Genomic DNA, 16,908 nt, shown 5'->3' with positions numbered 1-16,908 from the left:
GACTGTTAAAATAAGAGAAATCAAAAAATGAGGAGTATCTCAACGTGGAATGCAATGATGCATGTTGGGCGTAACGCGGAAAGACCACAAAAGAAACCAGTGGGCAAGGAAATAGTCAAGAATACGCGATGTGATAGATGTCGCAAATATGAAATGGCAATGGGCTGGATTTCTCGATCGGCGAATGGACCAAAGGGTCACTAAACGACCACAAGGATTCGTTATAACCCACTGGATAGACGAACTCATTAAGTTCGATAGATGTACATGTCAGCAAAGAACTAGGAACCGATAAAAGCGGAGCTTGAATCGACCCCGGCTGATGATGATGATGATTTTGAACGTATTATTAAATTGGTTATAGTTTACCTAAAGCTAGGCCTTGGGTCAGCTAGTCACAACTCGCGATCTCTATGTGGATCTTTGGTACGCGCATGGTCCTTCAGAAATATTGAATTATAAAATAAAAGGACGATGTTTTTAAAATTACACTGCCAATATAAATAATACTTCCATTAAAGTTTATTATTTTAAGCCTGAGGGAATCTTTTCTATGAATATATTTGGAATTCAAGTACCGTGAAGCGGTCCTAGCTTTCCTCGAAATCGTCTCAATGTCAATCTCGACCATTGATATATTAAATCGACCAATTAAATTGTTCTCCATACAGACATTATTGAAATGAAAATGCTTTACTTAAGCACGGTAGTTAGTAATGGAACGTGATTTTACACGTTTACCTTGAAATTAGTATTTGCAATCGCCGACAGATTACGGGTGAAAATCCATGTAGGTATAACATATTAATAAGATATAAATGATTTTAGGTTCCCCATCTCCACCATGTACCTATGTATGTACAGCCGTGGATAGGCAGCAGTAGTGAAGAGTGGAGGTAGGCTGTTAAAATTCCCCATAAATAGTGCACATTAAACTTTGTTAGTCATATTCATTTGTCTGTATTGAACTAAGACTACAATAATTTACAGATGGCATTTGTTAGTTTTTAAAAATCAAGTAAACCCTCCCTAAAGCAAAACATAATTGTTTTGGTATTTGTTGGGCGATACAAAAATATTATGCATACTATTTCATTTTCATACTTATTTGTTTTCGTTGGATTAAGAATATTACGCATATTGATTGTTGGTTCATTTTTTTTAAATTCATTAACGGCCCACATGCTCAGCGTAGGTCAAAATGGAGCTTTTATTCTATTTTCAAAGCATGATCCTGGGCATTCCTTAAACGTTATAGATAATCTATTTACATAATTTTGAAGCATTATTATCATTTATATTTATGTTAAACATTTGATGACTGCATTAAGTATTTTCATTACATAAAATAGTATTCTTCTAGTCTTCTAATCTAGTTTGAACATGTACCGTTTAAAAAAAAAATGGTTAGGTACATACACAAACACGCGCGTTAACATGATCTTACTCTCTACTTCAGTTTTAGTTTGTCAATTTATGGATACGGCCGTATGTTGTAGCTTAACCACTGGGGAATGCCAAAAGAAATGGCGTATTTCAAAGAAACACTACCTTATTCTTAGGTCAATAATTATTATAAAGCAATCATTTATTTTATTATTTATATTACACTTGAATGGTCAAAGACATAGCTTATAATTAGTATCTTTAGAATTATCTTCAAATGTCTTAATCTTGCCCATTTTTTGAATAATAAAATGACTAATTCTTGTCAAATTTGGGATCACAGAGATTATCAATATAATTTTTTATCGTAAATATTTAACTATAATAATATTGACATAAATTATACTAATGATTTATAAATGCGTTTAAAAATTAATAAATGTAAAAAATCTTTACACCACTGCACATGCATGTACTGAAATATTACTGTATTCTAAAACATTAAAGCGAGAGGTTTAAAAGAATACTATTTTATGTAATAAAAATACTTTATGCAGTCATCAAATTAATGTTTGAAATGAATATAAAGGATAATAAGGCTTTAAAATTATATACATAGATTATCTACAACGTTTAAGGAATGTCCAGGATTATGCTTTTAAAATTCAATAAAAGTTCCATTTTGACCTACGCTGAGCATGTCTCCCCTTTTGAATTTTAAAAACTAACCGACACTATCTGTAAATTGTAGTCTTCTGACTGACAAAGTTTAGTGTGCACGATTTATGGCGGATCTTAACAGCTTACTTCCACCTTTCGCCACTGATGTGCAGGCCCGTCTTCCATGACGCTTAAAACGTATCTGAAAGAAAAGACTCTACGTGCGCACTCTACTGTCTCGCTACGGAGCCGCACGGGACTGATGTAACAACCATACACCGTTGTACTTAAAGAAAGGATTTGGAGAGAAATGGCTCAGCTAGTCTCGGTAACATTTATGTTGCGATTACATTATGATCACGTCATGTGCTGTCACATGCTGGTACGGCGACAAATTTAGTCTATAGTTTGTCATTCCACAGAATAAATTCAATTATGGAGAGTATACAGTAATTTCTACGCGTGTGTACGTTAAAATTACTTGCGATATTGCATCCTTAGATAATATTTTGAACAGAACCCAACCAGCAGACCATAGATAATAGACGTAAATACCAGACATAGACAATAATTTAATAGAAAATCCATAGAAAAAAAATAAAAACAAAGAGCGCGCGTTTTGACGTGAGTTGAAAATGTGTAGGCATGCAGAACATAATTTAAAAAAAAGCTCATTGAGTCATTCGGTTGTCGACGTTGTGCGGTACGCGTGAGGAGATCGTATTGTTGTTCTGTCGATTTCGGCAGATTTTTCTAACTGATAGTGTTCGTTTCTATGCTACGGGATGAGAGCATCAGTCTGATAACATTTTAAATACCAATAAAAACGACATCACACACTTTTTCACGTAGTGGCAGCTTACTGTGACAGCACGTGATAGCACGTAACGTGATGATAATGTATTTAAAGCATAAGTATCCTATGTATCCACATACTGGATATCAAGATTTAAATTCGATAATGATTCTACAGAGGAATCGAGATACACCTGATTAACCTTCTGTCTATACGACGCTGAAAAAATATCAAATGCTTGACGCTTGGGTCTTGGTTGACACCTAGTCCCTGAACGGACCCTGACTCGCTCTAAAACTGTAAAACCCATCGCCGTGACTAACGTTTTTACCCAGGAACTTTACTCATTTTCATACGTTTGTACTTCCCGTACCTATGTTTCTTCCAAATCTCTCTGCATGATTCATTAACTCGTTTGTCAAGTTCGAAAATATATACTTACTCATGTTTTAAAATTATTGTCTCTTTCAGATTAAACCGCCGGCCAGTATGTCTGTAACACGCTGTCTCCTCCGTTGCGCCTTGCTTCTCGCCTGCGGCGCATTTGCAGCCCCCCGGGGCCTCTCCTCACAGAGCCTAGAACTGGAACCACCCTTGGCGCTACAGGCCCTTGATGCACCACCCGCAGATCAGGTAATTACTTCAGTCATGCGGCTGATTATAAATTATTCTACCAAGAAATATTAGAAATAAATAGAGCACAATTGCAGAGCTTACCTATCTTGAATGATCAACTTAGCTTTCCTAATAGCATATTGCTATATCTTATAATATGATGGTTTACATGCGAGACTATAATTATGGTCAATGGTATTGATATACAACATTTATATGTAAGTATGAGGATGTATGTATGTTGATGTATGTATGTTGATGTAAGTATGTATACGTGGGTATATAAATATATATATAGTAGGTGGGTTTATTTGTGGATTTGTTATATTTAAAAAATAATATTATAATAAAAAATATTATTGAATATTAATTGATTAGTTTTTGAAGCCTAATATCATAGATATATTTCATCAGTTGACTTCATTAATTCCCAATACGTTACCATTGTTCCCAGAATGGACGAATTTACACATCTTGACTGTAGTATTTTTATTGTTTATAATAACTAATGATCTATTATTAGGTTTTGACGATTTATTATACGCTTATCGATGATAAGGTAGAGGGTTTTTTTTTAAACACTTCAACAATTCATAATGTGTTTGTTATATTTTTTATTGTGACCTTTCACTTGATAGATAGGTAATGGAGTTTTTTACCTATTTTATTGTATTGCTTTTTTGTATAAATTAGAGTTAATAGTATTCGTTATCAGTGTTTATTTGCCTTTTGGTGAGTGTAAACAGTGCCTGAAGATCCCGAAAGGCGAAACCCGGGTCGCAAAAAACGACTAAAATAAAATAGTACAAAACTTACATCGATTAGTATTTAAATTCAAATTCCATCAAGTACCTTCGGTCGATAGTATTAATGTTCCAATAACTATTAGATAAGAAGACCCAAATTGCGAAAATTGTAAAACCAAATTGTTAATATTGATATTTGTTTGGTATTTCAGGAAACATTCGGATATCTACTTCCCAGACTGGCCTCCAAATACAGACCTTCGCTAGCATGGGGAGGAGTATCAGACCCAAGGCTCTACGTTCTCACTGAATTGGACAACGTTCAGGTTGGTTTCTTTATCTCGTTGGCTTCAAGTTGCATGATATCATATTCACAGCGATTTATATTATGTCCCCGCAAGCAAAACGCTAAGGCTTCGGCCAAATGGGTAGGTGCTTCGCTAATGCATGTCTACTAAAAACAATACTGCCACATTGCACGCTACGTGCTTAGCTACAAATTCAGTTGACATTTGGGAACGCTCAAGTCAAGAACGTTATGTCACTCTCGAAACGAACCAGAAAGCTACTTGTCACAGAGAATTTAAGTTTAAAATTTCGAAAGTAGCAAATTCGAACTTGTTGAGTGCATAATGTCAATTCATCTAGAAGTAGTCTTGGAGAGTTTCAACTTCTCTACAAATAATTTCGGAAATATAATGAAAAGGTCTTTAGTTATTTGAGGATAAACCAGGAAACATTTTACTTATTGTTGGGTAATTTATAAAAGAGACATTACAAAAGGATGATACGCATTTCAGATGTTCTATATTAGGTACGGTGTTTTTTTTTAACCACAAAGGCTCTCTTTTATAAACTGCTTCTATTAAAACTTCCTCCATATTGCAAAATCACTAGGTGACACAATAAAATTAACCAACACGTTTGTTTGCCGGGAGACTCACTAGGTGACTAATAATCACGTAGCGAGGCGCGAAGCGCGCAGTGTGGCCATGACGATAGTATAGTGTGCGTCCGTTCGCTAGGATATTTATGTCACCTAACACGTTGCGTAGCACTAAGCACCAAGCAATGCACCTACCTATGTGGCCTTAGCCTAACCCAGGGGTCGGCAAACCGCGGCTCGCGAGCCACATGCGGCTCTTTGGGTATTGGCGTGCGGCTCTTTGCCAAATTCCCAATTCACATTTTTTACAAAAAAGGTATGATTGTTGTCGTTTTAAATCCGCCCATTGCAAAAGTCGATAAACTAAATTTTTCTCAATTTCATATTAACACGAGCACTTTTAACAAGCAAAGAGTTATGTTGCTCCAAATTTGTAGGTATCGCTACCAAAATTGAGGATTTGGATAGAGAAAAATGCAATTTAATTTCACAACTCAGCGGAGCGCTCTAAAAGATCTACATAATAAGGTAGATACTACGATTTTTAATACATGGTATAGCTTTCCGAACTCATATTCGAGTCTACATAGTGTGTATGCGAACATTCATTTTCAAACATGAATAATATAAATAGCATTTAGAAAAGCCAAATAACCGATGAGAATTTGGAGTCGCGCCTAAAATTGAAAACTACAAGTTACATACCAAACATACAGACACTCTCCAAAGAAATGCAAGGAATGCGTGAAAATTGTATGTTACTCATTCTCTGTAAAAAATATATTTATAGTTTCAATAATAAAAAAAACTTATATTTGCGTTAGTTTTATTCGAAAAATCTTCTTCACTTGATAAATAAACAAGAACATTCACTGAAATAAATCATATTTATAAAAATATATGTATCGCTCTCGAATTTTTTTTTAACCATTGTTATACTCATATTTGGCTCTTTTGGTCCAATAGTTTGGTGACCCCTGGCCTAACCAAACCTCTTCTACCTAGTTATTATTTCTCACTGATGAGGCTCTTGGCTTTTTGTTGACTTCGTTTCCTACGATGACCATCTAATATTCCTTCCTGCACTCCACAACTATGAGGGGTATTAGTATACAGAAACCCGTATCATACTTCACCTGATCACATGAATATGACCAAAGAATCCGAGCATTCATCGACAGTTAATTAATAATTGTGTATAGCACACAATTAATAGTAACTGGCTTCCCCTGTCCGCTATCGGGTGTGGTATAACAGACTACGGATCTCCAGTGTGGAAAAATATAGGTTAAACTTAAACACATGTTATTTTCAATAGTTACGTCTACAATATCAGTGTCAAAGACCCCATAATAGGTGGTTATTAAATTTAAAGCCAACCTTCTTATAAATTTTAATTATTAAAAATATTTTTTAATTGGATATTAACGTACTTATTTCAATAACATCTTGATTATTTTATAATCTGCAAACATAGGTAATTTAATTTTCCAACGACATCTGCCCTGTATGTAGAAGTTTGTTGTAAATATGTACTCGTATATACAGAACCATCTGTCAAAAGCTTAAAATATATACAAGATAAAGAGAACATTTTAAATACAACGTTTTTAAACTTTCTGTTGAATTATTATGCTCAATATGCTCAAACTTGTACTTGATATGAAGTACATAAAAAACAAACAAATATAGAATACTGAAATTTCATTTTTATTTCCGTAATAACGCACGTATATAAATTAATAATTTAGTAGTCTTTTACTTTTTACGGATTTTTCTGAAATAACTTTCCACACAAAACAGAATTAACTGTAAATGAATTCAATTCTGCTTATAGACGGCTAAAAGTATTAAAAGAATGCATTGACATTGTGTTCTGATATATTCTAAAAGTTGCAAATGTCTAGCTAGTCGTGAAGTTAGTTAAAAATCGATTGCAAGATTTGTACTCGACAAACAACCACCGGACAAACAAGAATACGAGCTAATAAAAACGTTGTAAAAAATATGCCAACTCTTTTCAACTATTGTATGTACCTATAGGTATATCAAATTATTGTGCGATGAATGTCCGATTTTTTTCCCGTCAATACGGTAAGCTCGAAAAGCGAAGTCTAAAACCTTTGCGCACAATAATATTGTCTATGACTGCAGTTTTGTCCACAATAGTTAATAATAATGCTACAAATACACTTTATGACGATCGGTCATATATATGTCGAAAAATCCGTTTCTTATGTTAGCGTCCTGTGTCACAGAGTGTAAATACGATGTCATAGCTCCCATACAATATGTATGTATAATATGTCGGAATGGCATAGATTTGATCATAGACACTAAAACGCTCTTAGCACATATCGTCATAATATAGTCTATTTGAACCATAAGATATTTTTTTAAATCTATGGCATCAATCACATTGTTTTTGAAAATAACAATTAATTTTATTTGATGATTTTTGATTTGTATAAATGCTTAGGGAACTTAAACCCATCACTCAATTTTATATCGTCAGTAAGCTATTGAAAATTCATTTGTAGTAATACCGTACTATCTTCTTATTTCCCGTAAGTTTCCCTGACAAGTGTGCTCTTTTTCTACGATCTCCACAGCCTGCCTCTTTTCTAAAGTCACCTTTCACCATTGGACAATATGCATTAAAGTTTGTCACGTAAACATAACGTGTATTCAACATTTGAGGACAGTCGGCGCGCTAAAGTAACAACGCGAATCGTACTTTAAACTGGCTACCACATACGGTAGAAATAAGCCAGTTCTCAGTAAGTTTCTGTTCCCTGGTTGACAGTCTATTCTCCTTCAGGAAAGAATCGTTAATAGGCTTCGCTAACAATTTACGTACAAACTGTTGTGGGTCCACGCATGTGCACATAAAAATATTAATGTGGTTGAAATTGCTTTGAAACTTGCATCAGAAAACATAACCAGTAGATGATAATAATAAACTAAACTCCTATCGTGTGGCAAAAACTTGGGCGCTTGAGGCAGGACTTTGAAAATGAGTGAATTAAAGTCCGCTCGACAAGCGATTTTGTTCAGGTGCAATTAAAACTTATCTAATTTAAAAGCCGCGCGACAGGAAGCGACGCCATTTTTTTTTTAAATATATCAGACTCATTTTGTATGTGGGTAACTTTTTTAATAAACTTCCATCCGATTGCAGTCGAACGATGTTTGTTTTATTTTATTAATCTTGGCTGACGGGAATTTATTTGCGTTGCCAAAAATGTTTCGGGTTTTTGATTGGCATTTCGGACTCAAACGCATTATTAAAAACCGCGGGAAATCATCGATTTATCGGCGACATCGGTCTAGTCAACTGCTTGGTCGGGTCAAAAATGTTGTTTTTAAACGATCGACACATTAACAATTTTGCTCGGATACCCGATAAGTAGCTCGTTATAAAAGTGAATAAATGTATGGAGAAAATCATACTCTAAAATGTAAACGAATGTTTCCTCGTCACATCCCGAGATTTCGCTATTTCCGTGATCGTAATAGCCATTTTCGACTGTATATATTAGATTTATATTATATATATAAGAGATGGCCATAAATGAGGTCAACGAGAGCCACATTCTGGATTTTCATATATACCTATATAAAGAGCCACACCATATCACGGTCTCACGTAGTATAAAATACACAAATCTTGTCACTTACAACATATAGAACGGAAAACTCACGAAAATACAAATATCATGGGGAAAGAAAATACCTATATTTTTATCAAGAGATATTGGACTTACCCAACGAAGAGCCGCATATTCCCACGTCTAAGTGAAGTTAATACATATTATAAGGTCACTAGTAAAATAATGCATTGTTTTTTTCTTCTAGGACTCTGATGATCCCCTAAGGTCCAAGCGCAAGCAGCCGTCCCTGTCAATCGTCAACCCAATGGACGTCCTCCGGCAGAGGCTGCTCCTCGAGATCGCTAGGAAGCAGATGCGCGAGAACGAGATCCAGGCGGAAAAGAACCGGGTATTCCTGAAGAACGTCGGCAAGCGCGACTCGCAGAGAGACTTCCTCCTAGACAACTTCAGACCGGTCGAGAAGCGCGCGCAAAACAATTCCAAGATGGCCGCCGTCGACCGTCAGGCGAACGTCAACGATTACCTGCCCAATGACATCAATGTACTGTAAAATGAACGCGTCTATTACTCCAACAGGACAATTGGGCGTTAAAAATGCACAAATTCGATTATTTTAATTGTATATTAAACAATTCATTTCAAATCTCCTCAAGAACCTTTCGCTTTTTCGACTTTTAAGTCTAAAAAATGGCAGCTAACCTAATATTATGATTATAAGCATTTGAAACTCTTTACCACTACTTTTTGTCTGGGTATATTCCCCAATACCTTTAACCAGCTGCTCTCCATCTGTATAAATAACTTTGGTGTACGAAAAGTTTCTTAAGTTAACTATTCAATTGTCAATAAATTTATTCCCTCAATAACTAAGTAAATTAGCAAGACATTATTAAAAAATAATTTGTTGTGCGCAATATTCTAACAAAGTTTAATTAATTTTACATAGGTAATTATAAATTAAAACTTTTTTTCTGTATTAATTTATAAAATATTATTATACACATCTGCGTTAACAAAATTTTATTTTAATATTATTTATATTATATAATTCTACATTTCGTTTTATTTTTTATTGTAATATTACTATGATTTAGATGATTATTACCCAGAATATATTTTCCATATTTTTTATTCGCCACTATGATTGTTTATAATTTTTAGTTAAAATGTGATCATTAAATCTATGCATTCCATCTTTAACTTTCTTTTTAAGTATAAAATAATTTCCACCATTTTTTTCGACTTTTAAATTAAGAATGTATTTTTTTTAATATTATCGCAACACATGTCAATAATGTTCATTTTTTTTTAAATAAACACGTACAACTTACAAGACACTTTTCCATCATTAATATTATCAATTCTCATAATATATGTACTATAATATTATTCTCTATATAAATTAAATTATGTTATGTATCTACAATTATCAAATTATTTTTGAAAACTTATTTGTTATGAAATTAAAACCTGAAAATTGTGTAACTTTAAATAATTCAATTAATCAGAAATTCGAGAATAATTATAATTTAGCACAATGCTGCCCGCAATATCTAGCAGAACATCTGGCAATCACCGCTGGTTCTTACTAGTTTTTTATGAATGTATTATTTGTTCATACATAAATAATAAATGTGTATTATTTGTGCATTTTTAATGTCTGTCCTACTGTTAAATAATATAATACATATTCAATCATTTTAAAAGAAAGAATGTTACGTCATATCTAATCCAAAGAATCTTTATCATATATTAATATAAACAATGTTACATAAACTACTAATATGTCGCCACGTCATCTTACTAGATGTGACATTATTAATTATATTGGTGATTTCTTTTGCAGCTAATACGATAATTAATTAACGCAAAAAAGATAGTATAAAATATGTATAGTATATCTACGTTTAATATACTTAATAAAGGTATCCTATTTTATAATAAACAATATTTAACAAAAGAAAAATCAGTATTCTGTTTTTGACATTTTGTATGCATTGATCTATTATAGTTAGATGAGACATTAAATACAAAAATAGTGTGTTGTGTTAATTGAGCTGACCTTGACTACCCTGCCTAGACACCATAAGTGTTTCTTGCAAGTTTAAGTAGTTTATATGTGTGCGTATTACGAAGACAATCCATCATTACAATTGTTGGCTACATCCTGAAAAGGTTTCTTGACAGATTTTTAAATAATAGTTTTTGATCATTCGCTCAATCTTTATCCAAAAGACACTTTCATCAACGGAGTAACATTACCATTGAAGCTATCGTCATATACCTACTATTATAATGTGCAATTTGAGAAGATATTACACCAAATAACCTTATAAATTTTAAAATAAAATAATTATACTCAAATCGTTTAAAGGTCTCGTTATGGTTACCATACAACTATCAAGGTATGACATGCATGTGGCATTATTTAAACATTTTATTTATACACATTCACTTGGAAATCAATGATACCTATACATATTTTAGTAACATGTCCCAAATAATCTGTTATTCATGATTCTTATTACATCTCTTGCAGTTAGTGTGCCATAGCAAGTATCTTATATTGATATTGGTATTGTAAATCCAATCAATGTTATTCTCCAAAACAAAACTGCACGAGTTTTCTCCTCGTGACAATTTTAACAGACTCACTGCTGATATTCAGCCATTATCTTAACCCCTGATCTTCTTCTTATTGTGCCATCCCCTAGCGGAGGTCAGCCACCATCAAGGCGATCTTAACTTTGTCGTCTGCTACCCGGAACAGTTCAGTGGAGCTGCACGTATCAATCACGGAGGTTCTTAAGCCACGAAATGCCGTCTTCTGCTATGCTTACCATTGATCTTTCTTTGAATGAAAAATTGGAGAATGCTGTACTTGTATCCTCTCATAATGTGACCGAGGTACTGTAGTTTCCTGGTTTTGATACTACGTAGAACTTCTCGGTAAAGAAGGTTTATTAGAACACCTTGCGTTATACGTACCCAGGGGTAGCATATATTATATACTATGGCAAGCAAAGCATTAAGACATGCGTACTGTGCTTGGCATGGTTGTATACTGGCATAGCCATATTTTGTATAAGCGTGTCTCATCTACGTGTAAATATGTCAATGTATCTAATACCTATGAGAAAATTCTACTTTTTGTATTTTCTGAAAGCTTTTTATTAAAAATAATATATCAAACATCTTGGCTGGACCGAGAACACGTCTTTAACGCCCATCAATGAATAAATAATTTTAATTTTACATCGAATTCGTTAGAATAAACAAAACCAAAGATAATTTTATTTCTTATCTCACGTTATTTATTATCATTTTGAAATTTGCTAGCTTTCATTGTATCTACGCCAAAAAACACTATTATTATTAAGAAGAAAAAACAGTATTTTGAGAGAAATGAAAAAATGTTGCCAAAATAGTGAAATTATATTAAAATCGACAGATAAAAAATATTACATTCCCTATAGCATTAAACATCTATTATAGTAACTACCTATAATACTGTAGTAGGTATCTAATTTATTTAAATATTTTTGAGTAACTATTGTGTACCTAAATAATTTTATTCATATTAGTTTCTGTTTATGACTAACTGAAGAGGTGATATTTCAGAATTTACCAAGTCAGAAATTATGATTCAGTAATCAAAATATTTGGGAATTTGTTTGAAAATGTTGTCTTGAAAGTATATTAACACTTCAAGAAAATTGATTTAATACATTTTGTCATATTCTTTGGACCCTCAGTGTGTTCTGGCGATAATGCAAATGGTTTATACTAAATTTAAAGAGGCTTGGAATTTTTTGATTTAAATATGTATTTACTTTATTTTATTTATACCTATATGAAAATAGTTCATCATTTTAGATTTAAGATATATTTTGAAATGTCACTCATCAGTTATATTTATTTTCAACCCATAAACTGTAATCAAATCAATAAAAATATATTGCAAAAACAACATCTTATTGTTTATCTACAACATACTATGTAACACATTTGTCTTCAATGAATTATTGCTATGCTATGAAGCAGCTGTCACTAATATAAGTACAACTACATCAAACCTACTATTCATATAATATTATTGAAAGACGTTATACATTATACATAATATGTGCCCCAGTGGAGTAGTGGTGTAAACAGGTTTGAATCAAATTCACTACTTGTTATTTTTTTCAATATGTAAGCGGGTCCAGACCAATAAGTTTTGCCAAGTGTTAAGAGTACTTCCTCGTAAAAATACTAGCGATAAGATAACTCCCTTTCTATGGAGACTCGTATGTTCTACATTTAAATAAAGTATAATTACTTGAACATGCAGTTTCAATTTGGCAAAATAAGATAGCTTTAACCATTTGAATTTGCCTAAATATTATGAACCAGGTAGTCAGTACTTAGTCATAATTAATTATGTACACAACTAAGTTTGACTGCAGCTTAACGTTGAAAAGCTAAAAACTATCGTTTATTGACTATAAATGTCACTAAATGGTGGCAGAATTGATAAAAAGTGGTATATTGTAGCAATAGTGACTATATTTTCATAAATTCTGTGTTACTATAATACTTTTGAAAATTGCTGATTTTGTTTCTCAATTCAGCCACTATTTAGTCATGACGCCACGTATATACACACGTATGACTTAGCATCTGACCCCTAGTTAGAATATTTTAACGGCAACATCTTTGCATCTACTCCTAAGTCCCCAGTCAGCCCGATGACACAAAATTTTAAATTTGTCAAAGTAGATAATATCAATAAATATTATACCTATTTAATAACATCTTAAATAATATATTATATAAATATTTTAGACATGAGAATGCATTTATAATGGTGACTGTATTAATAAATAAAGTGAATTCATAGAATTTCTACAAATATAATATGTATAGAAAACATAAATCACATAAAATACCAACATGGACTAAGAATTCGTAAAGTGCCATAGTTTGGCACATTTTGGTCTTCGGAAAAAAAACAATGTGTGAATTTGACAGAGCCGATAACGCCATTTTTTATTGAAATGATCATATTATTTTATATTTAAATTCTGTGCTATATTGTGTTTACTTATTTCAGTTTTATACATTAAATTATTTATAGAAATCACCAAAGAACAAGTGTTAACAAAAAAGATTCCAATATCTGTATTTAATTTTAAATAATAAAATAAACACTACCTATCATTAGTAGCAAAGTCAATAAAATTCTTTTAATACAATATACTATTTTGATAATGCAATGTTGACAGTAAAAAAATAAATAATTATGCTTTCATTAGCGTTTTATAGTTCCTAACATATTATCTATATTTGCAAACTATTCATTGTACAATCTTTTAACCATAGAAAAGTATCTAAAAAAATAGATGGTAAACTTCCATGTGATTATTGTTTGAGTATAACTCATTTGCGAAAAGAAATATATATTAGAATTAAAATAATATAATAAATAAGTAAATGTCTCTCCAATAAAATGTGGAGTATATTATTATGATCTAAGGATTTAGACAATGATTCTAATTATTTATTTATTATTATTGATTTATAAAGAAGAAAAATGTAGAATAGAATCTCCTGAATATAAAAAACAGCTGATTTTATGACGGCAGCCATTTTTTTTATATTTTGCATCGCTTGTTGCCACAACTACAAAAAAATGATTTTTGATTGAGGAATAATTGTACAAAGTTATTTACAGACTGTAAAATATAAATATTTCAAATAAACAGGAGAAGTTGTAATTGCTATGTGTTTATTATTAAGGTATACAATTTTATGGGGATGATGGAACTTGTACAACATCAACAACAGATTGTACCTGTGAAATTTTGTTGGGTAGGCTATCATCCTATTTTATCAGTCATCATCTACTGTGGATTAGAACATTTCAACGAAACATATTATTTTCAAATATAAGTGTTGTTAGGAACGTCGAAGTGTGAAGTGTTCGAAGGCCTACTCGTGAATTTATTTCCAATGCAATAAACTGCAATCGGTTATTATAATATTAACGTCACCTCAATACTACAACTAGATAACTTGATTTTCACTGTTTTTTGAGATAGATAGTGAATGTGATTCTACAATATGTCCTTCTCAACTAAATGATAAAACTAGGTAAATCATAAGTAAATAGGAACCGTATTAATTTTGTATTTGAAAATATTAGATAAATATAAAACCATAAATGCATTAAATAAATAAAATAATATATTTACAATATTTTTTCATATAATTGAACATTATTTAATTATTTCCAATTAGATAAGCACAATTTTCCATTTTTATTTAAAATAAGTATAGCTTAGATTTATGTTAATCAAGTAAAGTTTAAATTTCATTTTTTCAACAATGGCCAAATCAGAGTTAACTAGTTGTAGTACTGAGGTGACGACATAAAATAGGAATAACAGGATAGGTTAGCAGGATTTGTAATTCTTCCATTATTTTTTAAACTAAGATGCCGGCACTTCATGGAAAACTGCCGCTGTTCTCAAAAGTTGTAATATTCGTGTTTATTCTTTCTAAGCAACGTATGATCTGCCTACTCCCACGTGACGTCACTGGAGGCGCTACACTGACACGACATTGGTGCAGTGACATTATAGTTTCTATATTGATAGAAATTATTCTTCATTGCAATAATTAAAAAGTGATCGAACCACATTGGCGAGAAATCTAGTGGATACGGATTCAAGTTCCATCGGGTGTCATACTTTCTTTCAAGTAGGTATATATCTGAGGTGTTATATTAGTAATAAACTTAGTACGTTACCTACTGTTTTGTTTTTTTAGGTAAACCAAAAAAGAACAAATTGTATCAAATAACAAGATATATTGAAAATGATTAAAAAGAAAAATACATAATATATATACAAATAAGTAGGAAGTAATATCCTGAAAGAATGAAAAATAGAAAAAAACCTGAAAAACTTAAAAAATTTAGTACTTATATAATATATGAAGAGAAAAAAAGCAATATAAGAAATAAAAAATACAATCAAAAAAGCAGTCGTCCAGATACAATTAGTCGTAAATTTTAGGGCAACTTAATTTGAAAGAGGCAAGAGAACAAAACAGATCCAGTCAATCACCGATCATGGTGAAGATTCATGCTTCTGCAGAGTCGAGCCACCGGACAATCTAGATAGACTTTATCAATGACATTAATATGGACAAATCATCTGGGGAAAAAAGTGACACTCACTTTTTTGTCGGGTCTGCCGAATGGTTCGATTCGAACTGATTCGCTCAAATGAACATTGACACTAGAAACACTGTTCTAACGCCATTACAATAAAGGTGATATTGCTATAAATTCCCGATGCGTGATATCGCATAATGGAAATTGCATGACGTCTACCTATACATGTGCGAATGTCGTATGCGCGAATTTACTTGCTAGCTACCTGTATTGAGTGCGTTGTCCATTAATAATGTCATTGGATTTTATAAGTATGAATATATGGAAGTGAAAAGATGTGTGGACGAATATTGACTCTGGGTACGTGAATCTTAATGTTTGACAGTAATTGTGGGCAATTTGAATGATTTTTATATAATTTAAAGAAAAAAAAAATTTAATTAATAATTAGTACGCCGTGTTTCTAAGGATTGGATTTTAAAATGTTATGGAAATTAATTTGTTATAATTATAATCGAGGAACCTGAAGAACGGGTCACAAAAATTACTGAAATAGAATAATATTTGAAAAATGAAATAGAGTAGTATTTTTTAAAATACGCCATTTCTATTGGCCAATAATTATTATAAAGTAAACGTTATTCGTAGAATGTTTATCACATTTGAATGGTGAAAGACATAGCTTATAATCAATCAGTATCTTTAAATGTGTAAATCTTGACCATTTTTTGAATAATAAAATGGCTAATTCTTGTAAAATTTGGGATCACAGGTATTATCAATATATTTTTTTATTATAAATATTTCACTATAATAATGTCGACATAAATTTTACTAATGGTTTTATAAATGCTTTTAAAAATTAATAAATATAAAAAATCTTAACAACCACTTCACATAGACGTACTGAAATATGACAATATTCTAAAACATTAGAGCGGGAGGTTTAAAAGAATACTATTTTATGTAATAAAAATACTTTATGCAGTCATCAAATGTTTAAAATAAATATAAAGGATAATAAGGCTTCAAAATTATGTAAA

At 31.8% G+C, this 16,908-nt stretch overlaps 1 protein-coding gene across 1 annotated transcript in view; it reads left to right on the top strand.

The window, feature by feature from the left end:
* The window catches only part of Dh44 (corticotropin-releasing diuretic hormone 44), a 311,030-nt gene extending 301,385 nt beyond the window's left edge, over positions 1-9,645 (top strand). The window contains exons 4-6 of the mRNA XM_085951222.1: positions 3,314-3,475; positions 4,416-4,529; positions 8,948-9,645. Of these exons, the coding sequence (XP_085807348.1) occupies positions 3,332-3,475; positions 4,416-4,529; positions 8,948-9,253 (564 nt within the window). The 5' untranslated portion in view covers positions 3,314-3,331 and the 3' untranslated portion in view covers positions 9,254-9,645. The remainder of the gene's footprint in view (positions 1-3,313; positions 3,476-4,415; positions 4,530-8,947) is intronic.
* Positions 9,646-16,908: the final 7,263 nt, after the last annotated feature.

This window comes from Rhyacophila brunnea, unplaced genomic scaffold (assembly GCF_057557595.1).
Source record: "Rhyacophila brunnea isolate RB1 unplaced genomic scaffold, BYU_Rbru_1.0 scaffold_24, whole genome shotgun sequence".
NCBI classification, from domain to species: domain Eukaryota; kingdom Metazoa; phylum Arthropoda; class Insecta; order Trichoptera; family Rhyacophilidae; genus Rhyacophila; species Rhyacophila brunnea.
This window is presented reverse-complemented; position numbering and strand designations above follow the sequence as displayed.